General features: G+C 40.9%; 1 protein-coding gene across 2 annotated transcripts in view; it reads right to left on the bottom strand.

Annotated features, from left to right (window-relative positions):
* Nucleotides 1-10,120: 10,120 nt before the first annotated feature.
* LNP1 (leukemia NUP98 fusion partner 1) overlaps nucleotides 10,121-21,858 on the bottom strand; it is a 59,305-nt gene continuing 47,567 nt past the window's right edge. For both annotated transcript variants that reach the window (XM_010368842.2, XM_030940097.1), the window contains exons 3-4: nucleotides 15,073-15,360; nucleotides 10,121-10,661 (exon numbers count right to left, since the gene is read on the bottom strand). In XM_010368842.2, coding sequence (XP_010367144.1) covers nucleotides 10,512-10,661; nucleotides 15,073-15,360 — 438 coding nt within the window. In that variant the 3' untranslated portion in view covers nucleotides 10,121-10,511. The remainder of the gene's footprint in view (nucleotides 10,662-15,072; nucleotides 15,361-21,858) is intronic.

The following is a 21,858-nucleotide window of genomic DNA, read 5'->3' as shown; positions in this document are numbered from 1 at the left end:
TCCTTGGGCACCTAGCAGGAAGGGAGGGCAAGTGAGAAACGCTGGTCAGCAGGCCATGTGGGACCCTTGTGCCATGTGCCCCAGCCGGGAGGGGAGCAGGACAGGGAGCTTGCCCATCTGTATGCCTGTGGCCATTGGGGTAGGGGTGGAACACCCCCACTGTTGTAAAAGAAAAGATAGATGCCATTACAGTCCTGAAAAAAGAAGGAAAATGCCATAGAAAATACTGGGTTGAACCAAGTCCAACATTCCTGACCCCTGAGAGCAACTCGGGGGCGAGGGGTGGGGGTTGCAGTATCCCCTGGCGTCAGAAAAAGTCTGAGGATGAGAAAGCTCAGAAACAAAAGTCAAAGAGATTGTTGGGTCCACATTTTACTCAACCTTCTGACAAATGCCAGACAAGCCTCCAAAATGATGCAGAATTTTTTGCTCCTTAGTTCAGCTTGGTCTGGGTTCTTGTCTCACAACCAGGAAGAAGTAGATACATGGACACTGGAAGAGTGAGCAAGGCAGGAAGTTTTATTGAGTGATGAAACAGCTTTTAGTGAGGAGGTTACCCGGGGTGGTTGCCCTGCCTGAAGGTAGGAGAGTTTCCAATATGGCTGAGCCTAGGGCTTTTTATGGACTCAGCATAGGGAGTGTATGCTGATTGGCTTGTGAGTATGCAAAAAGGGTTAAAGCAAAGACGCCACTTAAAATTGGACACGATAGCGTAGGAAACCAATTAGGAAAGGGTAGGTATATGTAAAATAGGTGAAGGCTGAGACTCAGTCAGAGGAAAGCACACCAAAGGGGAGGGCGGGTTCTCAATCCAGTTCAAGATTTACTTGAGACTATTTCTGGCTTGAAGGTTGAATTTAACCAGGGACCTGGCTGTATCTGCCTAGGTATTTATCAACAAGGCTGCAATCAAGTTGTCAGTCATGTGAAGCTCGATTAAAGAAGGATCCATTTCCAAGTTCACATGGCTGTTAGCAGGATTCAGTTCTTTGCAGTTTTTTGGAATGAGGGCCTCATTTCCTTGACAACTACTGGCAAGAGGTCACCCTCAATTCCTTTCCCATGGGCCTCTTCACATGGCAGCTTAAACCCCCTTATACATACATCGTTTGCAAATATTTCTTCCCAATCTGTAGACTGCCATTCCTTTGCTCTGCAGAAGCTTTTTAGTTTGATATAGTCCCGTCTGTTTATTTTTGCTTTTATAGCCTGAGCTTTTGGTATGATATCCAAAAAATTATTGCCACTGCTAGTATTGAGAAACTTTTTCCCTTTGTTCTCTTTTAGGGAATTTATAGTTTCAGGTTTACATTTAGGTCTTTTATCCATTTTGCAAAACTCCTAGTTTTGGTACAAAGCATCTATTACACTCAGTCCTTTGTATCTGTGGGTTCCACATCCATGGATTCAACCAACCATGAAAAAAATATTTGAGAAAAGACAAATGGTTATGTCTGTCCTGAACATTCACAAACTTTTTTTCCTTTTTATTTTCTCCTAAATGATACAGTATAACAACTAGTTATATAGCATTCACATTGTATAAGGTATTATAAGCAACCTAGAAATGATTAAAAGTACAGTTATTCCTTGTTATATGTGGGGGATGTGTTCCAGGACGCCCAAGTACACCAAACGCCATGCATACTCCGGGTCCTGAAGTCAGCCCTTTGGAGCCCACATATAAGAAGAATTGGTGCTTCATGTACACTGGTTTGACATTCCTCAATAATGTATTTTCCATCTGTGTTTGGTTGAAAAAAATCTGCTTATAAGTGGACCTGCACAGTTCAAGCCCACACTGTTCAAAAGTCAACTGTGTACAGAAGGATATGCATAGGTTATGTGTCAATGCTGTACCATTTTATATAAGAAACTTGATCATCCACAGATTTTGGTATCCACAGGGGGTCCTGGAATCAATCCCCTGTGGATATTGGAGAACAACTATGTATCTTGATGCCTCAGTCAAAATCTCAATATAAGAATTCTGTTTTGTATACATGTCTATTTTTCCAACTAAAATTGAAGTTCCTTGAAGGCAAGGACTGTGTCTTACTCACCTTGGTGTGCCCCACCTATTACCCTGCAGTACATGCAGCCCTTAGTAAATATCCATGAATTAGCAAAGCAGAGAGGAAACTGTTTCAAGATGTTTATAATACTTAAGAAATGGCTTTGCTGGCTGGGCACGGCAGCTCACACCTGTAATCCCAGCATTTTGGGAGGACAAGGTGGGCTGATCACTTGAGGCCAGGAGTTCAAGACCAGCCTGGCCAACATGGCAAAACCCCATCTCTACCAAAAATAGAAAAATTAGCCAGGTATGGTGGGGCGTGCCTGTAATCCCAGCTACTAGGGTGGCTGAGGCAGGAGAATCACTTGAACCCGGGAAGCAGAAGTTGCAGTGAGGAGTTCGCGACACTGCACTTCAGCCTAGATGACAGAGTAAGACTCTCAAAAAAAAAAAAAAAAAAAAAAGCCTTCACTTGTTGTTTCATTCATTATTTCTTTCAGTCATTCAACAAACCTCTTCATATACCATGCTGTTTGCCAAGAGGATGTTCTCAACTTAGAAGGAGAGTACCATAATTTTTTCCCACTTCAAGAAACTCTTCCTTGTCTTCTAGCCACAGAGCTAACAATGACTAACGATGGACCTTTGGGAAAGCAGCATGGTAATATAGCTGAAGTGGCATAGCAATGTTGCCTCCGAGATGTATCCCTCCATGAAATGGTCACACCATGTGATTCACTCGAAACCTTCCAGTAGCTTCCCACGACATTTAGAATAACAACCAGCTAGGTAACAGATTATCCACCCTTTGCATTTTCGAGCTTCGTTTTCCATTACGCACCTGTCATGCACTCCTTTCCAGGAATATCTTGCTGTTTTTAAAAAAAGCCAAGCAAGCTCTTACCTTAGTGCCTTTACACTGATGTACTGCTGTCTGAGACCCTTTTCCCTCATTTCATTCACACTTGAGCTCAAATACCACCTCATCACACAACCACACAGGCTTTTTTGGAAACACACTTAAAAAAAATTTCCATTGTCTCTATTTCCTAACTGTTTTTGATTCTTCATGACATGATGCTATATTTTTCTTTGATTTTTGTTTACCATCTGACATGGTTTGGTTCTGAATCCCCACTCAAATCTCATCTCAAATTGTGATCCCCACGTATTGAGGGAGGGAACTGGTGGGAGGTGATTGGATCATGGGGGCAGTTTCCCCCATGTTTTCTTGTGACAGTGAAGAAGTTCTCAAGAGATTTGATGCTTACACCCGTAATCCCAGCCCCTCAGGAGGCTGAATGGGGGGATCCTTTGAGCCCAGGAGCTCGAGGCTGCAGTGAGCTATGATCACACCACTGTACTCCAGGCTGGGCGACAGAATCTAAAACAAAACAAAAAAAAGTAACGATAGTGATTTTGTCATTGGCCAAACACTGAGGCTTGGGTCCAGCACTACCTGTCCAAATGCTGGTTCAAGTCTGCCCCCTAGAGTAGAGTAACCAGAATGTCTTGACAGTAATAATGAGCTGTGTTAAGGTCGTAATGACACTTGGCTTTTCCGGGAGGCTGTCATATTGTTTTCTGCGTTATTTGAAAATGTGTCAGCTATTACTTTTATAAGCAAAAAAAGTTTCCATTTTAGGAGGGAAAATATTAACTACAAATACAATTTTTCATTGTGAGAGAGTAATCTATGACAGTGTTTTGCCTACAATAGGCAGAATTAATTCAAGTTTTAGGGTTCTGCTTGTTTAGAGTCACACCCTCAAACTGCATATGGTTGTCCCTCAGGATACACAGGAGGTTGGTCCCAGGATCCTCACAGATACCAAAATTTGATGATGCTCAGGTCTCTTATATAAAATGACATAGTATTTGCATATAACCTATTCACATCCTCCTACATACTTTAAATCATCTCTAGATTACTTATAATACCTAATACAATGTAAATGCTATGCAAAAAGTTGCTATACTGTATTGTTTTTATTTGGATAGTTTTTTATTGTATTATTATTATTATGATTGGTTTTATTTTTGAATATTTTTGATCTGTGATTGGTCGAATCTGATGATGTAGTGCATATGGAAGGCCAGGTATATATTGAGATGCTACTACGTGATAGGTGCCTACTGAGTTTTGGGAATGGAAAGATGATTACGATATGGTTTCTCTCACTAAGAGTTCACAGGCTAGAGAGGAAGACAGACATGTAAGAAAATCATTCCATTACATAGTGAAACCTACATGAGGTATACTATAGCAAATTTCAATACATTTTAAGGTCAGTTAAACTTAAAAATTAAAATTTTAGTAATCTAAAAAGAGGCTTGAAAGTTAGCCAAAGTATAGATCAGTGCTGTCTAATAGAAGTATAATATGAGACATATATGTAATTTTTAATTTTCTAGTAACCACATTTATATAAGGGGAAAAAAGATAAAAATTAATGTTTGCAATATATCTGATTTAACCAAATATATCTAAAATATTATTATTTCTATTGTAAGAAACAAAGCAAGATATAAAGGGCCTGAAATCAGGTAGTAGCAATGAGAATGGAGGGAATTGGGTAGATCCAAGTGATATTCAGAGGCAAAATAGGCACAAGTTGATGATTAATTAGATGGAGAATGGGAGAAGTGGAGGAGTACAAGTGGCTCCAAACCCAGGCAAGTTCTTCTACGAGCAACTATTAAATGATGCTACCAGTCACTGAGATAGGGAACACAGAGAGAGGGGGAGGAGAGCACACAGGGCAAGAAAGAACAGTTTACTTTCAAAAGATGAGTTTGAGATGTCTGTGAAACCTGTAACTAACATGTCCAAGGGATGCTTTTATGTATAAGTGTGCTGCTCAGGAGAGAGTCTTCACCACAGGGACAGATTTGGGAGCCATCAGTACATAGGTGGCAGATACCCTGGACATGTTTGAGATTGCCCAGGGAAGATAAGGTGACTGAGACAAGTGCTTAGGCAGAGCTCTGAAGAAAATCCGTATTTAAGGTGTATAGATCTCCCACCAAAGCACCAGAGACAACCAGGAGTGATCGGAGAGGTACAAGGAACACCACAAGAATATAAGTCAACAGCCAGCCAGAGAGGGGGCTTCAAGAGGGAGGGAGTCATCAGCAATGTCTGATGCTGCTAGAAAGTCAAGCAAAGTCGAGAGACGTTTTCACGGAATTTGACAGTAAAGACCTCAAGGGTGACTTTGAAGAGAGCAGTTTCTGTAAAGGGTAAGGATAGAAGTCACATTGCAGCAGACTGAAAACTGAGGGGAAATGTAGATAACTCTTCAAGAAGTTTTCTGTGAAAAGGAAGATAGCTAAGTTGGTTACTATTGGCTATCAAGAATGGTATCTCTTGGTATGTTATGAGGGAAAGTTTTTATGATAGACGTGACAGCTGGGCGCCGCGGCTCACGCCTGTAATCCCAGCACTTAGGGAGGCTGAGGTGGGCGGATGACGAGGTCAGGAGATGGAGACCATCCTGGCTAACACAGTGAAACCCCGTCTCTACTAAAAAAATATAAAGAAATTAGCCAGGCGTGGTGGCGGGCGCCTATAGTCCCAGCTACATAGGAGGCTGAGGCAGGCGAATGGCGTGAACCCAGGAGGCGGAGCTTGCAGTGAGCTGAGATCGCACCACTGCACTCCAGCCTGGGTGACAGAATGAAACTCCGTCTTAAAAAAAAAAAAAAAGATTAACTTGACTCCACTTAAAGACCATTTAAAAGTATGTAATAAACAATTTTATTGATTAAAGAGATGTTAATGATATATTCTTAACTGAAGATTATGACTGAAAAAGTGTTTAATGTGTACTTATGTTCATGTACACATGCACACGTAAATAGCATTCTGGAAGTACATACACCAAGATATTAACCATATTTATCTCCAAGAAGGTAAACAAACATGTTTAAAATTTTTATTCTGTCAGGCATGGGGGCTCACACCTGTAATCCCAGCACTTTGGAGAGGCCAAAGCAGGAAGATCTCTTGAGCCCAGGAGTTTCAGAACAGCCTGGGCAACATAGGGAAACCTCCCCGCAATCCTTACAAGTAATTTTTTAAAATTAGCTGGCTGTGGCAGTGTATGCCTGTGGTCCTAGCTACTGGGGCAGCTAGGGTGGGAGGATCACTTGAGCCCGGGAGGTTGAGGCTGCAGTGAGCAGTGTTTGCACGTGGAAGATGATTGGATCATGAGGAAAGTTTTCCCCAGTGCTGTTGTCATGATAGTGAATGAATTCTCACAAGATCTGATGGTTTTATAGAGCAGTTTTCCCTGCTCTTGCAAGCGCTCTTTCCTGCTGCCATGTGAAGAAGGTCCTTGCTTCCCCTTCAGCTTCTGCCATGTTTGTAAGTTTCTTGAACCCTCCCCAGCCATGTGGAACTGTGAGTGGATAAAACCTCTTTTCTATGTAAATTACCCAGTCTTGGGCAGTTCTTTTTTTTTTTTTTCGAGTGGAATCTTTCTCTGTCGCCCAGGCTGGAGTGCAGTGGTGCAATCTCAGTCCACTGCAACCTCCACCTCCCAGGTTCAAGCAATTATCCTGACTCAGTCTCTCGAGTAGCTGGGACTACAGGCACCCACCACAATGCCTGGCTAATTTTTTGTATTTTTATTAGAGATGGAGTTTCACCTTGTTGGCCAGGCTGGTCTCAAACTCCTGACCTCAGGTGATCCACCTGCCTTGGCCTCCCAAAGTGCTGGGATTACAGGCATGAGCCACTGCATCTGGCCTCAGGCAGCTCTTTATAGCAGTGTGAGAATGAACGAATACAGGAAACTGGTACTGCAGAGAGTGGGGTACTGCAATACAGGTACCAGAAAATGTGGAAGTGACTTTGAAACTGGGTAACTGGCAGAGGTTGGAACAGTTTGGAGGGCTCAGAAGAAGACAGGAAAATGTGGGAAAGTTTGGAACTTAATAGAAACTTGTCAGATGGTTTTGACCAAAATGCTGTTAGTAATGTGGACAATGAAGTCCAGGCTAAGATGGTCTCAGATGGAGATGCAGAACTTCTTGGAAATTGGAGCAAAAGTCACTTTTGCTATGCTTTAGCAGAGCAACTGGTGGCATTTTGCCCCTGCCCTAGAGATCTGTGGAACTTTGAACTTGAGAGAGAGTATCTGAAATTGGAACTTCTGTTTAAAAGGGAAGTAGAGCACAAAAGTTTGGAAAATATGTAGCCTGATGATACGATAAAAAAGAAGAATCCATTTCCTGGGGAGAAATTCAAGTTGGCTAGAGAAATTTGCAAAAGTAACAAGGAACAGAATGTTAATTGACCAAGACAATGGGGAAAACATCTCCAGGGCATGTCAGAGACTTTCACAGCAGACCTTCCCATCCCAGACCCAGAGGTCTAGGAGGGAAAAATGGTTTCCTGGGCCAGGTCCAGGGCTCCCCTGATGTGTGCAGCCTTGGACTTGGTGCCCTGTGTCCCAGCCGCTGCAGCCGTGGCTAAAAGGGACCAAAGTACAGCTCAGGCTGTTGCTTCAGAAGGTGCAAGCCCCAACTCTTGGCAGCTTCCATGTGGGATTGGTACTGTGGGTGCACAGAAGACAAGAATTGAGGTTTGGGAACATCTGCCTAGATTTCAGAAGATGTATGGAAACACCTGGATGTGCAGGCAGAGGTGTGCTGTAGGGGTGGAGCCCTCATGGAGAACCTCTGCTAGGGCAGTGCAGAAGGGAAATGTGGGGTTGGAGCCCCCACAGAGAGTCCCTATGGGGGCACTGCCTAGTGAGCTGTGAGAAGAGGGCCACCAACCTCCAGACCCAGAAAGGTAGATACACTGACAGCTTGCACTGTGAACCTGGAAAAGCTGCAGACACTCAACACTAGCAATGAAAGCAGCTGGCGTATGGGGTAGCTGGGCAGGGGGGCTACAAAGCCACAGGGGTGGAGCTGCCCAAGGCCATAGAAGCCTACCCTTTGCATCTGTGTGCCCTGAATGTAAGACATGGAGTCAAAGGTGATTATTTGGGGGCTTTTAGATGTAGTGACTGCCCCACTAAATTTTGGACTTGCATGGGACCTGTAGCCCCTTTGTTTTGGTCAATTTCTCCCATTTGGAAGGGGAGCATTTATCCAATGCCTCTACCCGCATTGTGTCTTGGAAATAACTTGCTTTTGATTTTACCGGCTCATAGGTAGAAGGGACTCGCCTTGAGACTTTGGACTTGGACTTTTGGGTTTAATGCTGGAATGAATTAAGACTTTTGACTGTTGGGAAGGCATAATTGTGTTTTGAAATGTGAGGACATGAGATCTGGTAGGGGCCAGTGATAGAATGATATGGTTTGCCTGTGTCCCCACCCAAATCTCATCTTGAATTGTACTCCTCACAATCCCTTGTCAAGGGAGAAACTGGGTGGGAGGATCATGGGGGTGGTTTCCCCCATGCTGTTCTTATGATAATGAGTTCTCATGCGATCTGATTGTTTTATAAGGCAGTTTTTCCTGTTCCTGCTAGCTTTCTCTTTCCTAACACCATGTGAAGAAAGGTCTTTGCTTCCCCTTCACCTTCTGCCATGATTGTAAGTTTTCTGAGGCCTTCCCAGCCATGCAGAACTGTGAGTCAAACCTCTTTTCTTTATAAGTTACCCAGTCTTGGGAAGTTCTTCATAGCAGTGTGAGAATGAACTAACACACCCCTTTTCCTTCTTATTTCTACTAAGTCAAAGTCAGTGCTTGCACAAGCAACCAATTACAGTATTAGTTATGAGTAGTACTTTTGGGGGATTTTCCTCTTCACAAAACGGAGTATGTAGCTGCCCTTGGGCACTTGAAGGTCTAAGACAGATGAGGAACAAACAGAGAGAGCATTAGAGAACTCCAGTATCTTTGCTTTCAGGGGAAAACAATTACTGATAGAGTATGGTTCCACAAAGTTAAAACCCAGTGCATAAATCTGACCTCAGAGAATCAGTCTTCACCCATGTAATCAAAACTGCAACCTACCCCGCTCCTGCTGCTCTTGCTCACATCCACCCATTCACATGCACATCACACACAGACTGTCTCAGAACCTGCTACTAGAGGAAAATGAACATCCTGCCTCACGTTAGGACCATAAGCTCTGGCATCAGAATGAACTCGTCTCTGGCCCTAACTCTGCCACCACACCAGCAAGCTACAGAACTCTCTAAAATTTGTTTCCTCATCTAGAAAGTGAAGAAAAAAATAGGTCTGTGATGGTTAATGCTAGGTGCCAGCTTGACTTGATTAAGGGGCACCCAGACAGCTGGTAAAGCACTATTTTTTTCTGCACAGATATATCTGTTAAAGTGATTCTGGAAAAGATTGGCATTTGAATCAGTGGACTGAATAAGGAAGATCCTCCTCACCCAATGTGGGCAGGCACCATCCAATTGGTTGAAGACCTGGATAGACAAAAAAGGCAGAGGAAAGGAGAATTTTCTCTCTCTCTCTCTCTCTCCCCACCCCCCCTCCCTCAAAGCTAGGATGCCCTTTTTTCCTGCCTTGGATATTAGAACTACAGGTTCTGTGTGGCCTTTGGAGTCAGGGACTTGCACCAGTGACTCTCCCTACCTTCAACCTAGGACTGAAAGTGATATCATCAGCTTCCCTGGTTCTGAGGCTTTCAAACTTGGACTAAGCCACCCTACTGGCTTCCCCGGTTCTGAGGCTTTTGAACTTGAACTGAGCCACACTACTGGCTTCCTTGGTTCTCCAGCTTGGAGACAGTTTATGTTGGGATTTCTCTGCCTCCATAATCATGTAAGCCAATTCCCCTAATAAATCCCCTCTCATATATCTCTATCCCTATTTATCTCTACCTCTATCTCTATATCTCTATCATCTATCTATTTATCTATCTATCTATCTATCTATCTATCTATCTATCTATCTATCTATCTATCTATCTCTATCCTATTGGTTCTTTCTCTCTGGAGAATCCTGACTAACACAAGGTCCCACCTCAGAGTAGTGAAGCTTATTTTAGATAGTGCATTAAAGCATCCAGCATAGTACTTGGCAGGTTAATTACCAGTTCTCCTTAAATGATGGCCATTAGACATACTTACATAATTACTTCTGACAAGAAAGTAAACTCAAGAGTCATACCAATGACTTTTATTTGAGATGATTTGTGAGTTGATGTGTAAGAAGGGTTGGTGAAGCTATGTGGGTGGCTCTTTAAATACCTTGTATTACGTTTTCAAATTTTTCTTTATTCTATTAAAATACCTTTTATTCTCTTTATTCCCATAAAAAGGCAACCAAGCAGAATATACTCTCAACTAAGATGCCAGCAGTAAATGGGGTATGATGCAAGTCATCTTGGAGCAGCTACATACCCTGCCCACTGCAGTCACTCAGCATCTGCAGTTGCTTTTTATAGCTGTTTTTACCCCTAACCCCGCCCCCATCCACATCCTGAAATGGTGAATTAGGGCTCAAAGAAAAAAACCAAAACTAGCATCTGATGTCATGAGGCGGAAGCAGAGTATTATTCAGGCCCTTTTTCAAACAGGGGAGCCATGTGTGCTTCTCCATGTTCTTCTTTCCTAGAGCTCCTTTCTTCCTCTACTTTCTTTCGGGATTTTATCTCCATCCTCAGGCATTCTCTTTCATTTCTCTCCTTTCTGCTTTCAGGTCCCTGAAAGGGAAAGAGCAGAAACAGGTAAAAATGTACAAGCAACTGACAACACTCCACATCTCTCTTAATAATCAGACACAGAGAAAGCCCTGATGGTTTAGCAGACTTCCACCTCTTGGTTTCTAGAAATACATTAGCATAAACCTAAGGATGTTGCTAGAGGTTTTGGTCACAAAGAAACGAATAGAGGGGACTGGGCATCAGCAGATGGTCTGGGAAGGAAGTACAACCTGCACACGCCTATGACTCTTTGCCTCTGAACATACTGGGGGGTGTGATCTCATGGCACGATGAAATTAATAGTCCCCTGGTGCTTTTTGAAAAGGAAAGTGTCAAGTGAGATCACACATGGAATGATTCTTAGCTCTCTGTGTTCAGTCCCTCAAATTACATTAATAGTAGAGTTTTCACTAAATTTTCATGTGAGGACTGTGGGAAGAATGAAGTGTTAAGGAATGACACCCAACCAGATTAACAACCCCCAACATGTGTCCCCAGGATTCCACATTATTCACTGACTCATTGAACACATACTGTTGTTGTAGGATCAGGAGATATAACACTAAATAGACCTACTTCCTAGATATTACACCTCGGTGGAGGGATACAGACAGTCATCAATAAGCCTAAAAGGAAGTGAAAAAATAATCCACAGTGATAAGTGCAATGGTAACTGTAAACAGAGTGATAGCGACCTACTGGAGGGTGGGGGCTTGCTTCTTTAGTTTGTATGGCCAGAGGGTGCCTTTCAAAGGAATTATCAAAACGATGGCATTAATAAATGTGGCCACGGTATCTATTTATGCTTCTATTTTAAAAAATAAACAAGCAAAACCATTACTCCTCTCCTATTCAAACTAGAAATGTTGGGAAACCCCATAGTTTTTATCAGGTGAAGTCAAGCAGTGGTGAGTGGCGGTCACATAAGCAGGGTCATGCTTGCTCAGCCGTGCCAGCTGAGAGTTATTGAGGCATCTATCTGTTTAACACAGTGGTGTCAGTCACTCTACAATGTTAATGCAGTCATTAAGGTCTCTTATAAGAAAAAATAGAGTGATGATTAAAGACCATCTGAGAAATGCTTGTAAATAATGCTCGGAAATACATTTTATCACATCACTTAGATGCTAAATGTGAAAATTATCAAAATAAGCCGACTGAATTTTTAAATATCAAAATGAAAGAATTTAACATTGCTGGTCATGATCAGGACATAGAAACCGTTTCTGGTTCTTTTTGATGTAAAAATATGTAAAATTTAAATCTAGGTATTAGTATACATTTGGTCCCCAAACAAAAGACGATATAAATCATTTTTAAATTTGCTGAAAAATAACACTTTTTAATGTAGTTAGCCTTAGGAAAGTGTGTAGATTATCAAATAGGGAAAAGTTGAAGTGTATCTGTATATGTTCTGAATTTCTTTTTTTTTTTTTTTTTTTTTTTTTTTTGAGATGGAGTCTCGCTCTATCACCCAGGCTGGAGTGCAGTGGCCGGATCTCAGCTCACTGCAAGCTCCGCCTCCTGGGTTCACGCCATTCTCCTGCCTCAGCCTCCCGAGTAGCTGGGACTACAGGCGCCTGCCACTCGCCCGGCTAGATTTTTGTATTTTTTTAGTAGAGACGGGGTTTCACCGTGTTAGCCAGGATGGTCTTGATCTCCTGACCTCGTGTTCCGCCCGTGTTGGCCTCCCAAAGTGCTGGGATTACAGGCTTGAGCCACCGCGCCCAGCCATGTTCTGAATTTCTAATTTTGCGTTAAGATTTTATAAAGTACTCTTTAAAAACTGATATAAAATATTTAAATTAAAATTAGTTATATAATGTGCAAATTTTAAAAATTTTATAAATTCCTAACAGGTTTCTACTTATTATATATAACCATGAAAAAGAGTCTCGAGTTTAAAAAGTAGAAAATGCTTCCCTAAGTATCTTGGAACTCAAAAGGAAGAACGTGGAAAATGAATGCAACAAGCATATTTTACATTTTAGAGATAATACGATGAAGATCTTTTTAAGCAAAATGACTTTATACACTTCTAGGGCTTATAATAATAATATTAGTTAATGTCGTGAAAGACAAGGAAAGACTGAGAAAGTGCTCCAGGGTAAAATAGACCACAGGGACATGAACATCGGTAGCAACACATGATTTCAAATTTCACTATAAAGAATATTATTGGGACAACTGGCAAAAAATATAAATAAGGTTTATGAATTAGAGATAATAGTATTATATCAGTATTAATTTCCTGAGTTTAATTATTGTATTGTGTTTATGTCAGAGAAAGTTCTTGTGCCTGTGTTTGGCGATGGGAAGAGGAGAGATAGTGCAGGCAAATATGTACATGCTAACATTTGGAGGTAATCTAGGTGAAGGGTGTATGGGAATTCTTTGTCCTATTTTTGCAACATTTCTATAAGCGTGAGACAATATGAAAACAAACAGTATTTTTTTAAAAAAGCAAAACAGGAATTCTTTTTTTTCCTCCTTGAGAGTCTTGCTCTGTTGCCCAGGCTGGAGTACAATGGCTCCAATCATAGCTGACTGCAGTTTCAAACTTGGGCGCAAGGGATCCTCCCACCTCAGCCTCCCAAGCAGTCAGGAATACAGGTACAGGCCACCATGCCTGGCAGTTTTGTTTTTTTTTTAAATTTTCATAGAGACAGGATTTTACTATGTTGCCCAGGCTGATCTCAAATTCCTGGCCTCAACCTTCCAAAGTGCTGGGATTATAAGAATTCTTAATAATAAGGTTTAAATACAGTAAAATGACAGCTGTTCACTATTCTCCCTTCCTTGTTCCTCTTCTGATCAGGTGGAGAAAGCAGCCTACTGAAGGGAAACCATATGGATAGGGTCACTCTGAGCAAAAGTAAGGTGTCACCTGCAAGGCAAAGATGCACAGTGACAGTCTCAACAGTGAATCTGCCAGATAGACAGCACCATGCTCAGATGGACAATGAAACACAAAGCACCCAAGTATCTTCACCAGTGGACTCACGGAGTCTAGCTCCAGAACCAGGAGTCATTACGCTTAGGTTCAGTTATTTGTTTTGTCTACTACACGGCAGCAACCCATTATTATTCCGGTTTTGCAAAATTAAACAAAAAACCAAACACCTACAAAAAAGAAGCATTTTGCTCAAGGCCAGTCAGTGAGCATGCTGCAGAGTTGAAACTACCCCCACGTTAATTGATCTTTAGTTTATTACTTTATTTATCAAGTTTAGCATCATGAGTGGAGTTTCTATGCTTCCCCCCATTTCATGTCTGTCTCTTCTTCCTTTTACTTTACTGAGACTCCCGTGACGTCACTGTGAGCACCTAGCCCACTCCTATTCCTGGATACTTACTAGACAGTGTTTGGTCGTTCTTGTATTTTTTAAGTATAGGAGAACAGGCCGGGCGCGGTGGCTCAAGCCTGTAATCCCAGCACTTTGGGAGGCCGAGGCGGGCGGATCACGAGGTCAGGAGATCGAGACCATCCTGGCTAACATGATGAAACCCCGTCTCTACTAAAAAAATACAAAAAACTAGCCGGGTGAGGTGGCGGCGCCTGTAGTCCCAGCTACTCGGGAGGCTGAGGCAGGAGAATGGCGTAAACCCGGGAGGCGGAGTTTGCAGTGAGCTGAGATCTGGCCACTGCACTCCAGCCTGGGTGACACAGTGAGACTCCTTCTCAAAAAAAAAAAAAAAAAAAGTATAGGAGAACAAAACACCATCATGGACTATTTGCTAGAGGATTAAATATGAAAGGAGAGAAGCCACAGGGGCAGTTTTTTTTCTCCCAAATTGTAAAAGGAGAATGAGTTACAATTATTTATAATAAGGTTGATGAAAGTAGGCTCAAGAAACTAGGGGCCTGAGTGTGGTGACTCATACCTGGAATCCTAGCACTTTGGGAGGCTGAGGCAGGAGCACTGCTTGAGCCCAAAAGTTTGAAACCAGCCTGGGCAACATAACAAGACCCTATCTCTAGAAAAAAAAAAGTTTAAAATTTAGTCAGTCATGGTGGCACATGCCTGTAGTCCCAGCTACTCAAGAGGCTGAGGTGGGAGGAACACTTGAGACCAGGAATTCAAGGCTGCAGTGAGCCATGATCAGGCCACTGCACTCCAGCCTGGACAACACAGTGAGACCCTATCTCGAAAAAGAAAAAGAAAAACTAGAAGACTTTGGTAAGAAAAATGTTCTGGGAACTCTTCCTATACCAGATGTCTTCAATTATAAATAATAATTTTTAAAAATTCAATCTGGGTTGTGTTAAACTGAATGTCATTTTTCAAAGATCTTATCACTAAGCTGTAAATGAAGAAGTTACATTTGTTCCCCTCAATGTTAAAGAGGACAAAACCTTTGGGTTTCCTTTTCTAAAGTGGCTTAAATATTCAGTAGCTCTGTTACATACCAAAGAGGCAGAACGTTTGGTTCTAAAGCACAGCTGTCGTTCAAAGGACTCTGAAAATTTCTCAATTTTGGAATGGGATCTGCCTTTTGATTCCAGTGGCTCCTTGAATGACCCATCCTCTGAGTATTTTCTGTAATCCCGCACGTGGCTACAGCATCGAAATTCTTGGTCCTCATGAGAATGCCTTCTAGGAAGATGGTCAGATGATCGGCATCGGAATTCCTGGTCCTCATGAGAATGCCTTCTAGGATGGCGGTCAGATGATGGAATTCTGGGTAGCACAGGAAGCTGAGAATACAGAATGGAAAAATTTACAATATAAAAGGACTGTGCAATGTTAGCACAGAGGCAGAATGTTTATAAACTACTAACTAAATGAATCTCATGTTGAATTGATATGTTATCTTTGTGAAAGGAAAATAAAACTTGGGGCCCCCAAATCACTAAGCTAAAGGGAAAAGTCAAGCTGGGAACTGCTTAGGGCCAACCTGTCTCCTATTCTTTCAAAGTCACCCCTCTGCTCACTGAGATAAATGCATATCTGATTGTCTCCTTTGGAGAGGCTAATCAGAAACTCAAAAGAATGCAACCATTTGTCTCTTAACTACCCATGACCTGGAAGCCCCCTGCCCACTTTGGGTTTTCCCACCTTTGCTTTGAGTTGTCCTGCCTTTTCAAATCGAACCAATGTTCATCTTGGTTGATTGATGTTGATTGATGTCTCATGTCTCCTTGAATGTATAAAACCAAACTGTGCTCTGACCACTTTCGGCACACGTCGTCAGTGTGTCACGGGCATGAATCCCCAGTCTTGGCAAAATAAACTTTCTAGATTAACTGAGACCTGCCTCAGATTTTGGGGGTTCACATTTTGGCAACCATGAAGGGATTCTGAGTGGAGATGCCCCTGACCTTTGACAAATCTATTGGTGCTTGGTACCAGCATGAGCTAACTTTATGGCTCAAACCAATAGGACAATTTGCTGAGGTCTGAAAGCACCCCCTCCAGAGAGTCCCTGATCTCCCAAAATTTGGTCAAGATCTAAAGTTTATTTTGCTGTACAACTCCTCTCTCTCCCTTTTTTTTTTTTTTTTTTTGGAGTTTAGTTTTACTTGCTTCCAACAGGGAAGGCAAGATTTCCTGTTTCCGTGAGGATGGAAGGCAGGTAACTTTCATGGAGTTTGAGCTTGCTTCCAACAGGGAAGATGAGGTGTTTGCTTTTTTCTTTTCCTGCTTGTTAGGATGGTAGAGAGCAGTCCACAGCCTGAGACCCATCCCTAGGTAAGGAACTGAATTAGCATTTGTCTTGGCTAAAGTTAAGATTGACATCCAGGCCAGGCGTGGTGGCTCATGCCTGTAATCCCAGCACTTTGGGAGGCCGAGGCAGAGGGATCATCTGAAGTCAGGGGTTCGAGACCAGCCTGGATAACATGGTGAAACCCTGTCTCTACTAAAAAATACCAAAAGATTAGCTGGGCGTGGTGGTGTGTGCCTGTAGTCCCAGCCGGGAGGCTGAGGCAGGAGAATCGCTCGAACCTGGGAGGCAGAGGTTGCGGTGAGCTGAGATCATGCTATTGCACTCCAGCCTGGGCAAGAAGAGTGAAACTACGTCTCAAAAAAAAAAAAAAAAAAATTAATATCCAGTTCCAGCTGGCATTAATTTCTCTTTGCCATTAGAGCACTCAGTGACCATATAAGTTGTGCCATCGTTTGTTTTGTTTAACTGTTTTTTTACTGTTATTTCTGTTTTTGTTATTTCAGTCTTTTTCCCATTGGGTTTGATCAACTCTATCTGACTTGATCAAATCAAAGGAAATTTCCAAAATTATGGGGAACAAGGCCTCTGAAGTGGCTATGTTCCCACCAAAAAAGTGGTATGGTGGGGGGAGAAAAATAGCCAGCAAAAGGAAAAATAAAAAAAGGAAAGATTTTTTTACTTTGACTACTTAAGAGTCTTTATTTACATAACAAGGCCATCTTTTTGCTATCCAGGCCAAACTGAAAGCAATGGCTGTCACCTCACACTGCAGTTTGATAGCTAAGGTCCTGCCTTCTTTTTTCCACCATGGCAGCCTGGGTTTTGTTTCTTAAATAAAGCCCTTTCTGGTTTGATACTTGGTACTTCTGAAATAATTGTAATTTGTCCTAGCTAAAATATGGTAATAAGATTTAAAAAGTTTTTTTCAAGGAGATCAATGATTAAAGTAAGCTTAATTAAAAGCTAATATTGAAGATGTGTGTGTATATGTGTATGTGTGTGTGTTTGTATTTAAAAGGCCTTCGTGTTTTTGGTTGTTTTTTTGTTGTTGTTTTTGTATGTTTGTTTGTTTGTTTTGTCTCCTAGGACCTTGTCCTTTTTTAAGCAAAAGTTTTTTTCTTCACGGTTGACTGAATCCTGTTTTCTTCATTTACTTCTGCTGTCTCTCCTTTCTCTTGCACCCTCTGCTGCATGAGAGACCTAAAATAGTATATAATAGCCCAGGGTTCTTTAACGAAAACAGAGAAGGTGCCAGACTCCCTTTGGGGGAGAAATCTGTTTTTCCTTATGGAACCACAGGAGTGTAAACAGACAAGTTTGTCTCAGATTTTAAACTGCTTGCTTTTGTATTCTGTCACCTGATTTATTGTCTAAAATAATTACTGCAACAGAAGATGCTCTTGGGTTTGTAAAGAAGAATGTATTTAGACACTTAGAAATGTCTTTATTTAAAAAAAAAAAATTAAGTGCACTGTAAAAACATCACATGGGCTAGCCTCAGGATAATTCTCCATTTTTGGAAAGCCAGGATTCAGTGTGGGCTCTGCCCAAAGCTCAGAGATCCAGTGGAAAGATAGGTAGTCCCTATGTAAACAAAATTAGTCTCCTTATACAATCCTATAATAGATTTTTATAATTTTATGTTTTATTTGATGTCCATCGTTAATCTTCCTCTAGCATACTAGACTTTTATTCTCCATACCTTATAATGTAAGTTTTGCTACTAGATTTTTCACCTGAGTTGCTTCCTTTAATACGTAAACTTAAAGCTATTTAGCTGATAACTGCCTAGGGTTGTGAAACTGGTTATCAAGAATCTGAATGTCTAAGGAAAAAAAAAAACAACAGTTTTTATGAATCTATAAGATGTACTTCTTTCAGCATCCCTAATACCTCTATGTATTTATGTGTTGCGTATACAGTGTTTCACTACTGAAAATATATAAAAGAGCTCTAATTAATTGGTTTAAAGAAAAATAAAAGCACTTGAATCAATACTTTATCAGGACAAAAGAAAAGACTAGTCAAATGTGTTTTCAACTTTATGTAACTTAAGTAAAACCTTTAATAAGCAAGCTAACTTTAAAATTATTGGTAAAATAATACTAGAAATGTTTTAAGAATTGCCAGCATACATATTTGTTTGCATTTATTAATCAAGTAATTTTATGCTTATCCCTACCAAATACTATAAGGTGACAAAATTTGACACAGGGGTTACAGAACTATAAACCCAGCCAAAACCAGAATGATCTTTACTTGTGCAATATTTAATAATTTGACAATGACATTGGTTTAATAAAAATAGCTACATTTTGAATTTAGTAAGGTTACCATAACTTCTCATCTTGTGACTTTAGGCAGTCTAGTCCACAGGCAGTGAGGTTTGTTTTGGCAAAGGACTGTTATTGTCTTTGTTTCAAAGCTAAATTATAAACTAAGTTCCTCCCAAAGTTAGTTCAGCCTATGCCCAGGAATAAACAAGGACAAACTTAAAAGAAGGTTAAAAGCAAGATGGAGGCCGGGCGCGGTGGCTCAAGCCTGTAATCCCAGCACTTTGGGAGGCCGAGACGGGCGGATCACGAGGTCAGGAGATCGAGACCATCCTGGCTAACACGGTGAAACCCCGTCTCTACTAAAAAGACAAAATCTAGCCGGGCGAGGTGGCGGCGCCTGTAGTCCCAGCTACTCGGGAGGCTGAGGCAGGAGAATGGCGTGAACCCGGGAGGCGGAGCTTGCAGTGAGCTGAGATCTGGCCACTGCACTCCAGTCTGGGTGACAGAGCGAGACTCCGTCTCAAAAAAAAAAAAAAAAAAAAAAAAAAAAGCAAGATGGAGTCAGTGAAGTTCAATCTTTTTCACTGTCTCAGCTATAGTCTTAAAATGGTGGTTCCATAACTTTAAATGATGACTATTACAGTTTTCATAAATAATCCAGGTAAACAATTAAAATAAAATGATTAGGTAAATGTAATGGGATAAATACTTGTAGACAAAACTGTCATAATTTAGAATCTAAAGTTAAATTAAACAATAGATATTTCATCATTTGGGTATTTTCCAATAAAAATATATTTGTAAGAAAACATTCTTTCTTAAAGAAAAGGTGTGTTATTTTAAAAGAGAAGTACAATTTTTGTCTAATTCAAAGCTTATTTAAAGGTCATATGTAAAACAAGGTAACAGGAAACAAGAGAGATGTAAAAAAATAGTTATAAAAATAAAGAGGGAGTTTCTTTGTAAGAAAGCTTGAAGAGAAATAATTTCATAGGAGAAAGACTCTTGTATGGTAAATTTAGTCCTAGAGTAAAATGACTGGTTGTTTAAGAAAGAGGGATGCTCAGGACAAACCAGAAAATCCAAGCATGTCATGAATGGTCTGTGTAAGACATAACAAAAGGATTTTATTTTATTTTATTTTAATTATACATTAAGTTCTAGGGTACATGTGCACAATGTGCAGGTTTGATACATAGGTATACATGTGTCATGTCGGTTTGCTGCACCCATCAACTCATCATTTACATTAGGTATTTCTCCTAATGCTATCCCACCCCCAGCCCCCCACGCTCCATCAGGCCTCTGTGTGTGATGTCCACCCACACAGGGATGATCACTTGGACACATAGAAATGTGCTCACCTATAGTCAATAATGCATATAAAGTTACAAATACAATCACGCATATACAATATACACAAGCACAGATGTGCTAATGGTCAGTCCAAAGCCCACACCTAAGATTCATAAAAGTATGCTACTTACTTGAGTGACAGAAAACTCACATAAAAGATACACTTTATTGGCCACAGTATCTGAAAGTGAGAGAAAGACAAGTCAGATCCCAGCCTTCCCACCACAGAAGAAAAGATTTCACCTGCCACTCCTTTCAGTGATCTGTGTCCTGTGTCCAAGTGATCTCATTGTTCAATTCCCATCTATGAGTGAGAGCATGCGGTGTTTGGTTTTCTGTCCTTGTGATAGTTTGTTGAGAATGATGGTTTCCAGTTTCATCTATGTGCCTGCAAAGGACACAAACTCATCCTTTTTTATGGCTGCATAGCATTCCACAGTGTATATGTGCCGCATTTTCTTAATCCAGTCTATCATTGATGGACATTTGAATTGGTTCCAAGTCTTTGCTATTGTGAATACTGCTATGATAAATGTGTGTGTCCATGTGTCTTTATAGTAGCATGATTTATAATCCTTCGGGTATATATACAATAAATATATGTGTGCATGTGTCTTATAGTAGCATGATTTATATGTGCATGTGTCTTATAGTAGCATGATTTATAATCCTTCGGGTATATACCCAGTAATGGGATTGCTGGGTCAAATGGTATTTCTCGTTCTAGATCCTTGAGGAATCGCCACAGTGTCTTCCACAATGGTTGAACTAATTTACAGTCCCACCAACTGTGTAAAAGTGTTCCTATTTCTCCACATCCTCTCCAGCATCTGTTGTTTCCTGACTTTTTAATGATTGCCATTCCAACTGACGCGAGATGGTATCTCATTATGGTATTGATTTGCATTTCTCTGATGACCAGTGATGATGAGCATTTTTTCATGTGTCTGTTGGCTGCATGGATGTCTTCTTTAGAGAAGTGTCTGTTCATATCCTTTACCCACTTTTTGATGGGGTTGTTTGTTTTTTTCTTGTAAATTTGTTTGAGTTATTTGTAGATTCTGGGTAATAACCCTTTGTCAGATGACTAGATTGCAAAAATTTTCTCCCATTCTGTAGATTGCCTGTTCACTCTGATGGTAGTTTCTTTTGCTGTGCAGAAGCTCTTTAGTTTAATTAGATCCCATTTTCTATTTTGGCTTTTGTTGCTATTGCTTTTGCTGTTTTAGTCATGAAGTCCTTTCCCATTCCTATGTCCTGAATGGTATTGCCTAGGTTTTCTTCTAGAGTCTTTATGGTTTTTGGTCTAACATTTATGTCTTTAATCCATCTTGAATTAATTTTTATATAAGGTATAAGGAAAGGATCCAGTTTCAGCTTTCTACATATGGCTAGCCAGTTTTCCCAGCACCATTTATTAAATAGGGAATCCTTTCCCTGTTGCTTGTTTTTGTCAGGTTTGTCAAAGATCAGATGGTTGCAGATGGGTGGTGGTGTTTCTGAGGCCTCTGTTGTTCCATTGGTCTATATATCTGTTTTGGTACCAGTACCATGCTGTTTTGGTTACTGTAGCCTTGTAGTATAGTTTGAAGTCAGGTAGCGTGATGCCTCCAGCTTTGTTCTTTTGTTTTTGGATTGTCTTGGCAATACGGACTCTTTTTTGGTTCCATATGAGCTTTAAAGTAGTTTTTTCCAATTCTGTGAAGAAAGTTATTGGTAGCTTGATGGGGATGGCATTGAATCTATAAATTACTTCGAGCAGTATGGCCATTTTCACGATATTGATTCTTCCTAGTCGTGAGCAGGGAATATTCTTCCATTTGTTTGTGTCCTCTTTTATTTAATTGAGCAGTGGTTTGTAGTTCTCCTTGAAGAGGTCCTTCACATTCCTTGTA

The sequence above is a fragment of the Rhinopithecus roxellana genome, chromosome 1, assembly GCF_007565055.1.
Source record: "Rhinopithecus roxellana isolate Shanxi Qingling chromosome 1, ASM756505v1, whole genome shotgun sequence".
In the NCBI taxonomy this organism is placed as follows: Eukaryota; Metazoa; Chordata; class Mammalia; order Primates; family Cercopithecidae; genus Rhinopithecus; species Rhinopithecus roxellana.
The sequence above is the reverse complement of the archived record's forward strand: the minus strand, read 5'-3'. Positions and strand labels throughout refer to the sequence as shown.